Here is an 11,705-nt window from a genome sequence, read left to right as displayed (position 1 = left end):
ATTGTGGGTCACTGTTAAATGACAATAATTTTATTGACCCCATATCAGCAAAGAGGTCAGGTTAAAACAGAGATTGAGGCAGAGAAATCTGTGACACATTCTAGAGTGGAACTCTGAACTTAATGGAAGTCACTGCTTATGTTAATTACTACCTACTGGAGGTGGGAGGGGAGTTCAGGATTGGGAACTCATGTACACCCGTGGCAGATTCATGTCAATGTATGGCAAAACCAATACAGTATTGTAAAGTAAAAATAAAAATTAAAAAAAAAAGAAACTTGATTAGGAAGATAAAATTATAAAACAACAGTGATAAAACATGCGTGCACTATTTGACTACAGAAACATCTCCATGCCCCAAATTCTTTTCTTATATTCATTTATTTGTCATTTTTAAGACTACATTAACTGATCTCCAGGAATTCTCACCAAGTGAAAGAATTGTTCCTAAATTGTATGTTTTGGAATTTTAAATATTTCTGATCATTTCAATTAGCGATCTAGGTCTGAACTCGGCTTGATTTTAATTTCTTCATATGGAGGCGGGGGGCCTAAAACTCCAAAACAGGGAACATGAAACAGTTCAGGGTTTTGAGTGTGAAGGTGCATTCCAACAGTTGGAGTCACAGCTGCTTCTGTCCCTGGAAAGAGAAAGGTGGAGGCATAATCTTTCTAGTCAGCATAAAACAGAAGCACATGAGCTGCCTAATAAAATCTGGCATTTCTTGGATCACTGGAGCAACTGAAAATTATTTGTACCCTTGAGAAAAAATTTACAATCATCTCACTCTCTGCTATGATATTTTAATCATTATAGCAAGAAAATTTGCTCTCATGCACCGATTAGGCCATCATTGACTAAGCCATCAAGAAGCATTTACAATTTAACAGCTGAAACGAGAAGAAATATCCCTTTTGGTAGATCAGAAGACAAGATTCCTGTAAACACTAATGGCATTTTAGTTAATGCTCCCATCATGAGATATGCAATCACACTAGAAACATTAAAGTATTACATCTGCACCTCATTCTTTCATGTGTATGTTCTGTAAACTGCAACTAATGCAATTAATTAATTTCAACATTTGTCGATGATGCATAGTAAAAATATTAAGTTGTGAAAAGTTTGTAATTAAAGTATATACATACAATAAGCAAAAAGCATTCTCAAATTTTAAATTTTGAAATTAAAGGTCTTGACTTAGATTATGCACACTACAAACCATCCAATATAAAAGACATGCATTTTCTTCCTTAAACTGATCACCTTGAGAGATTATGCACTTATTCCAATAGGTTTTTGGGAAATCTTTTATTAGTATTGGCTTGAAAGACTGCTTTAGAGTCACACAGGAAATCAATAGTAATACTTTATAGTCATTTATCTATATTGTTTTCCTTTTTTTCTCAAGGTCTTTACCTTTCTGGGAATAATTTGACTGCTTCTTCCCAAATCAATATCATAATATAAATTCATGACAGCCATAAATTGACCTTTAAAGAAGAAATTACACCCTTAAACTAACCTTTGACTGCTTTTGTGTATTAAAATGAATTGTAACACTATCATGTCCATTCATTTTCATGTTGTCTCTGGCTGCTTTTTCTACTATAATTGCAGAAATTAGCAGTCCCCATAGAGATCATATGCTTGCAAAGCCAAACATATTTCTTGTCTGGACTTTAATACAAAAAGTTTGATGACCCCTTCTTTAAAGAATTAAGATTCTATACCATCAAGGAGATTTCAAAGAACAAGCCACAATTATTAAAATGACTCCAAGAGTAGTTACATAAAAGGCAATAGCTGTATCAGTGAAATCCATATGTAAATTATTATTTTGGAGTGCATTTTATTTAGAATCATGAATTTCCATATATTTGTATTTACTTTATTTTGTATCTCACTGGTTCACAGGACAAAGTACAATAATTTAAATATTAATGTAATATGTAAAGAGTGGAGCCATATGTAGAATATAAATCTCACCTGCTGGTTCAATACTTTCCTTAAGGAGTTAATTTATTTAATTGAATAACCTAACGCTAACTTATTACACATTTTTATACCTCAGCTTGCTGTTGTGCAATATCTGTAAAAGCAAGGCTAAATGAATGTAACATGCCTAAAACAAAGCCTGACATGCATTAAAGTTGACTGTCACTATTATCATAGTGATATTAGCATTTTGTTGTTGTTCTTGTTTAGTCGCTTAGTCATGTCCAACTCTTTTGGACCCCAAGGGCTGTAGCACACCAGACCTCCCTGTCCATCAAGATCTCCAGGAGTTTGCTCAAACTCATTGAGTCAGTGATGCCATCCAACTGTCTAATCCTCTGTGGCCCCCTTCTCTTCCTGCCCTCAATCTTGTCCAGCATCAGAGTCTTTTCCAATGAGGTGGCTCTTCTTATCAGCCGGTCAAAGTATTATCATTAGCATTATTATTATATATGAAGAACTGTACTATGCTAGGAGTATGCATGCATTTTCCTTTATTGACAGTAATATTTCCCAAATTTTCTTATTTTGATGTTTAAATAATGATTTAATCATTATCCTTATTAAGGTTAATGGCACAGAGATTACTGAATGAAAACTTTCTTATTAAAAACAAAACTTTCTTGTGGTTAGAGCCTTGAATATCTAGGAAGTTTAGAATGATGTAGGCTAGTCCAAATGTCTTGATAAAAAGAGTTAACACTGGCAGAGTGGACTTGCCTCAGTATTTCCCTCCTTTGCGGATACGATCAGTAAACACTGCCCATTTTCCGGATGAACTGCTTCCAGCAAATCCAAAACAAAGTCAGAGGTAACTTGGCTATCATTGTATCTGGAGTGGTTGACCAGGTTTATTCAAAATAATTATTAGCTTGAATTTATATCCACCAGGGTCTTTATTAGTGTCATGCTCCAGGCAGCAAGATATTGACACTTGCTCTTTATGTTAGAAAAGGTTTAGTATTATTTCCTTACTACAGATTTTCCCATTGCTCTTAAACTTATAAAAACCATAGAGTATTTATATCATAAACAGAATTAAGCTCAGAGAGCTTTTGTAAAATTGAACACATGTCACTTCTCAATTTTTTTTTCAAAGCATGTTTAATGTGATTGGGAGGGAAACAGGCATTATTTTTACCTTTTGACAAATTAGAAACCTGAGAGAGCTCAGTTAAAAATGCCTACAAAAATCCTATGATTTTGACAGCTGTTGGTAAAGATAACAGTTTGTTGTTTGATTTTGTAAAACCAATACACTCACTGCTAATTTTTCATACCCGGAGTTCAGATTCCCCAAGTCATTAAGAGTCACTCTAATGGACTTGGTTCATTTGAAAATGCCTTTCTTTTTCTTTCTGTTCTGTATCGTTTTTTATATCATTCTGTTCTTTCACATGGGGGTGACTAAGATTGCCTGAATTTGAGTCACCATTCTACCATCTACTCTGTCCCTAATCTCTGCCTTTGTTTCCTCATTTTCAGTGTTCAGAATGACAGGGAACTGTTCATGGAGCTGTGAAAGTGAAGTCGCTCAGTTGTGTCCGACTCCTTGCGACCCCGTGGACTGTAGCCCACCAGGCTCCTCCGTCCATGGGATTCTCCAGCCAAGAATACTGGAGTGGGTTGCCATTTCCTTCTCCAGAGGATATTCCCGACCCAGGGATCGAACCCAGCTCTCCTGCATGGCAGGCAGACGCTTTTACCTCTGAGCCACCAGGGAAGCTGTAAGGAAGAATAAGTGAGATGAGAAATGTCAAGGAGTAGCCCAGAACATGACACATGATAAGTGCTCAATAAACATGAGTCGTTACTATCATCATGTCCATCCATGACAGCTTGTGAAAGACTCTCATTCCTTTCCCACAATAAGTCTCAGAATACTTACATGTAGAACACAAGGCATAGGAAAATGACATTTCAAAAAGCATTCCTAAATAAGATAGGATTCTGGGGGAGGGGAGGAGAGAGGAGAATAGAGTATGTAAGGATCAGCTTCTTGCCTGACTGCCCAGTCCCTCCTCCCCTTCCCAAACTGGAGCATTCACATTTAATCATTGCTGGAAGACTAGTATTTCTATTTGCCCTGAAATAAGAAAAAGGTTAGATTACTTCTGAAATTGCAGAAGAAATGGAACCAGGGAGATTGAATAGCTGAAATGCAGCATTATCCACGAGATCAGCCCGAGGAGGAGCCAAGCCAGGATGAGTGTCTCAGGAGAGGTGTCTCTGGTTCTCCTCTAGCTCTTTTTTCTTCCTTTTCTCCTCCACTTCCTTGACTCTATTCTGGTCCTCCTCCTCCTCTTTCTCTAGCAATACCTTCTCTTCCTCCTTACCCTCTGCTGAAGTATCAGAGGAATTAATTCTTTTATTGGTGCACAAAGAGCTTCATCATAACATGTTATGACATGGAAACATTAGACCTTTTCAGAGGGGAAGGAAATCAGATCTGAACCCTGAGTCAACATAGAATTGTGAAAAGGCATGATTATTGGTTTAGAAGATTCTCTTGAGGCCTTGGTGTTTGGCTGAGATTCCTAAGGACTTTTCCAGACAGAAGTCTCATCACTGTGATGGGCTGAACTGGTAAGGCCTTCCTTAAACACATTTTACAAGGATTCCTGAGCCAAGTATTTTCCTTCCTCTTTTTATTATTTCTAATCAAGATAATTGACAACCAGAGTCATGTAATATTGTCAAGAATTGCCAGTGAGAAATTTCCCATGTTATATATTTGAACATCAGTAAAGTTCACTCCACTCCAGCCTCTGATAGTCAGTCAAAATTCTCTTTGCTCTTCTCATCTGAGGGCAGATTTCATGGGATCTTGAACGTCAAACCTCTGACCCTCAGGTCAGAAGAGCAGAGCTTTTTAAACTAATATATTCAGCAAAATATGATAATAACATGAAATAAATTTTGAGGAAATAAAATGAAAGTCTTAGAGGAACCTGGGGCTTATATATAAAATCTCGTTTCATCATTGAAATGCTTTAAATGACTTATTTCCTACATTCTATATTCAGGAGGGAAGTCCTATCTGCCCCCTTTTGATCAAGGAGTCCAGGAACCTTATTTCATATTCTAATATGTCACCAGTAGTTTGCAAACGAGTTCTCATTTCCCTCTCCTGCTTCTGAACAGTGGCTACAGGGAAGACTCAGAAGTACAAACTCATAACCTGCAGTGTAGATGGGAAAACCCAGCGGTAGTGGACTTAGCTCCAACCTGGGAGCACAAAATTTTGTGGGACTGTGGAGACAAAAGCTATGGTTTGGCCCTTACTTCCCTCTCAGCAATAAAAAGATCCTTTAGTATTTCCCTCACTTCTCTTTCGGAGAGCACCTCCTTTTAAGGAAATATTAGATACGGAGGATATTTGTCTGGAGAAGTCAAAGTATAATGAGAATTCAGTCGAGAAAGGAAATTTGGTGTGGGTCTGGGTGTCAGACTGCCTTATAATATTAGCTCCCTGGAGTTTAATTCCAGAAATTACTAGTTAAGAAGAGGTGACCTGGGGCTTCTGTGGTGGCTCAGGGGTAAAGAAGCCCCCTACAATCCAGAAGATGTGAGTTTGATCCCTAGGTTGGAAGGTCCCCTGGAGAAGGAAATGGCAACCTGCTCCAGTGTTCTTGTCTGGGAAATCCCATGGACAGAGGAGACAGGCGGGCTACAGTCCATGGGGCTGCAAGAGTCAGACATGACTTAGCGATTAAACCAACAAACCAATGACTAGAGATCCCAGAGAATACCACTTCCTGAACTATTTGTATTTTGTTTTGGAGAGGAAAAATAAGAATGGCAGGAAGCATAAGTCTGGGAGCCACATCCACATCAAAGACGATGTGAATGGTGATTCTCTACCTACATAGCCACCCTGAACATCCATAGGACAGGATGGGAGACAGGCAGTGGGTGGGAAAATCACCATAGGTGAGGATAGAAATAGACCAAAAGAGGCAACTGAATGTGTTCTCTACAATGGACATCAACAGAAGTGAACTTGGTAATGCCATTTAATGTGAAAAAGAGTTTAAATGTTCTTGCAAAATACAAGCGTGAAGGCTACACCCCAGAGATTAAGAAGGAAAAGATAGAATGAGGAAGAGAATGAGGAAGGAAATGAGGGTTCTGCACAGTGAAACCCACCACTGAGGAATCACCCAATGGAAACATCTGCCGGTTCAAGATATAAGGCTGTGGTTAGTGTCTAGGAATGAGGTGACTAGCCGTGTGTGTGTGTGTGTGTGTGTGTGTGTGCGTGTGTGTGCGTGAGTGTGTGTGAGTGTACTGTTTCTCAGTCATGTCTAATCCTTTGCCATGTGTGCCCTATGTAACTTTTCATTGCTCATTATCCTCAATCCTGAAAAATTTGGAGTATATTAGTTGACCTGCAACAGAGATTTAAGGGGTATATTTATACAGCAGAGTGAGAAAAATAGATAACATCCTCTAGAGGAAGTAATAGCCACTTCTCTGAGTTGGTGTTTTAAGAATTAGAGATAGTATCTGTGAAACCCCTGACCTAGTGCCTAGTACTTTGTCAGTGTAAATTAAACTGTGAAGCATTATCGCAGTCTTGACTCCTTTTATCACATTCATACCTGTCAGGGAAGTTCAGAAAATTCAAAAGCATGTATGTAAACCATCATCCAGGAAATATAAAAATATTCGATAAATGGGGATTTAACTGTGGCACATAAACTGCCTGAAAAGTTGTAACAGTATAACTGGGTAGCTTATTTACCAAAAATTAAAAACAGATTTTTGTTTTGTTTTAACGCTTCAGAGTGAGAGGATGGCTAAGAAGACCAGTGCAGATTCCCCTCTGCAGTCGCTCAAGTCAAGGTGGAAGAAACATAGTTGTGTTTACTGAATACCTCTTGTTAGATAAAGAGAAATAGACCAATGTGACCACGTTGATCCCTTTGACCAACATATTCTGCTTGAAGTTCAGTGACCCTATTTCTCTATACATTCAGTGGAAAGTGCTGCTGATTTTAGAAGAAAAAGCTATTTTCATTGGAGACTTTAATTATCCTTTCCCAAAAAATCATTTTTTCAAATTAACAATGTGTTTCCCTATTAAATAATAACTTAAAAAAAATTAACAGTGAATCCAATCCCTAAATCTTAATACTGAGTTTTGAGATTAAAACACTTCCGTTTATTTTTAACCCACTTCCTATTTAGCTGTGAGTTTTTCCAGGACATCTCCCACTCTCTCTATTGAAAATCTTATGCTGACCCAAGTATTTGAAGGGCAGCTGTTAGTTTCTACCACTCTAGAGGCAACTGTAATATACAATGTAGTGCCTTAGAAGGAAAATCTCATAACAGATAATCTCTGGATGAGGACAATGCTTAACACGAAGATATAAACTGTCAATTGTCACCTCTCAGAAATCACAAAACTGTCATTTTTCTACTTAAAGCTGAGGCTGGAGGTTACAAATAACTCAAGACCACAATTTTCTCCATTTCTTACCTCTTAATGCACACTAAAAAATAATAGAAAGACAGGGTTTGGGAGTGGGTGTGGGGAGCAGGAAAGATCAGGAGACTGCCAATGTGTCTGGAGAGAAAGGACATGAGTCCTGACACTCACTCACACAATCCAAAGTATTTCAGGCTCTGCACTGGAAGCAGACAATCTGAAAAGCGTTATTCGGTATTATTGCAGGTAAGTGAGGCATGGCAAGCTTTGTAAATGAACACAAGGTGACAGATGGACATCAAAAGCCCAGAGATACTCTTCTGTACCTGAAACCCTGCTTTCACCTGGAGTGGCCAGCCCTGTGTACCTTTTCCCTTCTGCTTGTTGACTGAATGTTTAGGTTTAGGTTCTGTTCCCATACTCAGCTCTGAGTCACTCCCCCAGGACACGATTTTTCTCTTTCTGGAGTCTTCTTCTGAAGTTTTCTCATTTAGACTCTCTCCCCAGTGCGTGCCTTTCAGTCCTCAGTAAACTATATCTTGTTCTATGTTTACAAATTTGTTTTTCATAGATTAACTTTTCAACTCACACAAAACTATAAAGTTTCCAAAGAGGACATCTAGAAGTGTGTAAACAGCTTACCGTAAATGGAGTCCATGTCTCCAACAGCAAAAACAGCCATGGTGCGTCTTTGGGGACCATTTTTGAATCTCCTAAGGCAGCACTGGAGGCAGAAGATCACTGTTCCACAGAGAAGAGCCACCAGGAAAATCAGCAGCAAGAACCTGACGCCAGAGAAAGCAGGGGAGGACTGAGATGGAACATGTCTCAAAGTTAAGAGCTCCTGCTACTTCCTGGAAAGGTGCAAACACTCAGCAAGCCTGGCTGTAAGGAATCTGTGAGGCCAAATTCCTTAAACAAACCCCTATCATCTCTCATACATTTTCACCAGCTCTGGAATCTTCTCTGAGCTCAGAGTGAGGCGGTCTTGCCAGGTAATCTTTGTTGTTTCCTCTTTAGAAATTGGAGATTTGTTCAAAGGAGCAGCATTTTAATTCCTTACATTCATCCATTATTGCTTCCATTCAGTTATCCAGTCATTCATTCAACTAGTGTGTGTGTAAGTATGTATGTGTGTGTGTGTGTGTGTGCACTCTCTCAGTCAGATCTGACTCTTTGTGACCCCATGGTCTATAACCCAACAGGCTCCTCTGTTCATTGAATTTCCCAGGCAAGAATACTAGAGTGGGTTGTCATTTCCTACTCCAGGAGATCTTCTCAATCCAGGGATCAAACTCACGTCTCTTGTGTCTCCTGCTTTGGCCGGCAGATTCTTTACCACTGCACCACCTTCTAGAATGTAAGTGACCAAATAGATTTTAGATGTTGGAAGTGGGGATTCAAAGGTTGACAAGACAGGGTTTCTATCGTTGAGGAACTAACCACTAACTGCAATGTTTAGTTTGAAAAATACAGAAGCCAAGATTTATAAATTTATAACAACTTTTTTTTTTTTTTGTCTTATCCTGAATGTTTAAGGCAAGAACTAAAATCGGTGGATGGGTCATTTTGAAAGATTTCAGGAGAAAGATTTCACCTTTAAAAATATCCAACTTGGGAATAAACTATCATTCTTAAAAATAGTCAGTTCCCTGTCATAGGAAGCATTTAAGTAAACACTGGCCAATGACCTGAAGCTGATGTTTCTATGTATGTTAATCCACATGATCCCTAAAGTTTTCTTAAGCTGTATGATTTCATATGCTATCTCAATTATTTAGGAAAAGGGGTATGTATATACCACCAAAGATTTTATAGCACAAATTGAGGATGTCCTTACCAGATATACCAGCCATTTGTGTAATGATCTTTAGAGTTTATGCACCTGGTGATAAAGGAAGAGCAGTTAGTGCTGTATCTCTAGATTGACAAAGCTTATTCTTCTGGACCACAGTATTTGTTCTGACCACAACTGTTTCCCCCACAATCACCTGCTCACTGTACCCCCCAGCATAATTAAACAAATATTTACTGTATGTCTACTTCATTTAAGGCACTGAGAATACAGCTAATTGTGAATCTGTCAGACACAGACAGATAATTGCACTGTAATAGGGTTGATTCTAGAGTTATGAATACTGTTGTGCTTTGAGAAGGTGGTAGTAGCTACTTTTCAGAACTAACATATTATCATTTCAGTTCAGTTCAGTTGTTCAGTCGTGTCTGACTCTTTGCGACCCCATGAATCGCAGCATGCCAGGCCTCCCTGTCCATCACCATCTCCGGGAATTCACTCAGACTCACGTCCATTGAGTCGGTGATGCCATCCAGCCATCTCATCCTCTGTCATCCCCTTCTCCTCCTGCCCCCAATCCCTCCCAGCATCAAAGTCTTTTCCAATGAGTCAACATGTCATAGGTATTAAGTATTAGGTAGATAACTGTTCCAGTATTCTGTTTATTCAGAGACTTAGAATTCTTTAGAATGCAAATTCTCCAGGGAAAGTTCACGATCTCTATTAACCTTTAATATCTTCGTAAGGAATAGCAGGCCTATAACCTGGTTGAAAGTGAAAGTGAAAGTGAAAGTCAGTCAGTCATATATGACTCTTTGAGACCCCATGGACTATACAGTCCATGGAATCCTCCAGGCTGGAATACTAGAGTGGATAGCCTTTCCATTCTTCAGGGGAGGTGACTCAGAGGTTAAAGCATCTGCCTCTAATGCGGGAGACCTGGATTCGATCCCTGGGTCAGGAAGATCCCCTGGAGAAGGAAATGGCAACCCACTCCAGTATTCTTGCCTGGAGAATCCCATGGACAGAGAAGCCTGGTGGGCTACAGTCCATGGGGTCGCAAAGAGTCAAACATGACTGAGCAACTTAATTAACTTTAACTTCCCAACCCAGGGATTGAACCCAGGTCTCCCACATTGCTGTCAGATTCTTTACCAGCTGAGCCACAAGGAAAGCCCAAGAATACTGAAGTAGGTAGCCTATCTCTTCTCCAGTGGATCTTCCGGACCTAGGAATAAAACCGGTGACTCCTGCATTGCAAGCGGATTCTTTACCAACTGAGCTATGAGGGAAGCCCAATAACTTGGTAGGATAAAGAAATTATAATAAAAGGAAAATGAGTGTGTGTGGTCACACATACCATTTATCAAGGAGTTAGAAGTTGATTTTCAGGATAGTCAAACTATTTGTGTATCTAGGCAGAATTCAATCATTCTTGAATTAACATTTAAAAGATGATACAAAGCCAAAGTCCATAGTGCAATTTTCAGGAGGTTTAACTCCCCAGGGATAGACATTTAAGTGCTATTCATTTTAGAGCCCCTTTTCATGTCAGACACATGTACTGAATGTATGTTTACTGAGGAACCTTTTTCACACCCTGGTGTAGATGCTGCTGTTAAAGTATTCTGAGATTAAACAGTGGAAAACTGTTCATCACAGCCTGGTAACTTCTGAGATGAGCTATGCTTAATCATCTTTGTTAAAATAACACTCAATACTTTTCAACTTGAAAGCATTCATAAATGTCAGCTAATTTATTGCTCTCAGCATCTCTAAGGAGGCAGTGTGTCATGTTTATCATTATACTATTCAGAAATGACTTTTAACACATGTGAAGTGTCAATTTAAAATTTTTATTGCAAATGTTTAAGACAAAAGTCAAACTTAAACAACAAGAATTTTGGTGGGGGAGCACCTAGAGGGTTTAGCCAAGTACATAAATTCAAACGACAGAGGGAAAAAAAGGGAACTGAAGTATGAGTTTAAAAAGCATCCTAAGATAAGAGATCAATCAAGGATTTTACAAATAATTAATGGCACATCCTTGTAAAGAAATATTATCCATTCATCAAAGAGAATATAGATTATATTTAAAATGAAAGCTTTGTTAAATAAAATAATACAAAGATCTCAGTTCTACTTTGTGTATTTTCTTTTGCACAAATACACTGATTTCACTAACTAGGTATTATACAGTTAGTACGTACAGATGTGGGGCTTCCCTGATGGCTCATATGATAAAGAATCCACCTGCAATGCAGGGGACTCCAGGTTGAATCCCTGGGTAGGAAAGATACCCTGGAAAAGGGAATGGCTACCCAATCCAGTATTCCTGTGTGGATAATTCTACGAACAGAGGAGCCTGGTGAGCTACAGTCCATGGGGTCAAGTATACACCAAGTTACTAAAAATAACTGCTTCGTTTAAAGATGGTATTGAGAAGCACTTAATATTTTCAACATTTCTATATT

The 11,705-nt window shown here is 38.7% G+C and overlaps 1 protein-coding gene across 1 annotated transcript; it reads right to left on the bottom strand.

The window, feature by feature from the left end:
• Positions 1-492: 492 nt before the first annotated feature.
• On the bottom strand, positions 493-11,026 carry TMEM207 (transmembrane protein 207). The gene is made up of 4 exons (XM_068968635.1): positions 10,953-11,026; positions 9,277-9,321; positions 8,079-8,221; positions 493-641 (listed from the first exon to the last, which is right to left on the bottom strand). Exons 1-4 carry the CDS (start codon positions 11,024-11,026, stop codon positions 493-495), a joined length of 411 nt encoding a protein of 136 aa, XP_068824736.1.
• Between the last annotated feature and the right edge of the window lie 679 nt (positions 11,027-11,705).

This window comes from Capricornis sumatraensis, chromosome 1 (assembly GCF_032405125.1).
Source record: "Capricornis sumatraensis isolate serow.1 chromosome 1, serow.2, whole genome shotgun sequence".
Taxonomy (NCBI): Eukaryota; Metazoa; Chordata; class Mammalia; order Artiodactyla; family Bovidae; genus Capricornis; species Capricornis sumatraensis.
The sequence above is the reverse complement of the archived record's forward strand: the minus strand, read 5'-3'. Positions and strand labels throughout refer to the sequence as shown.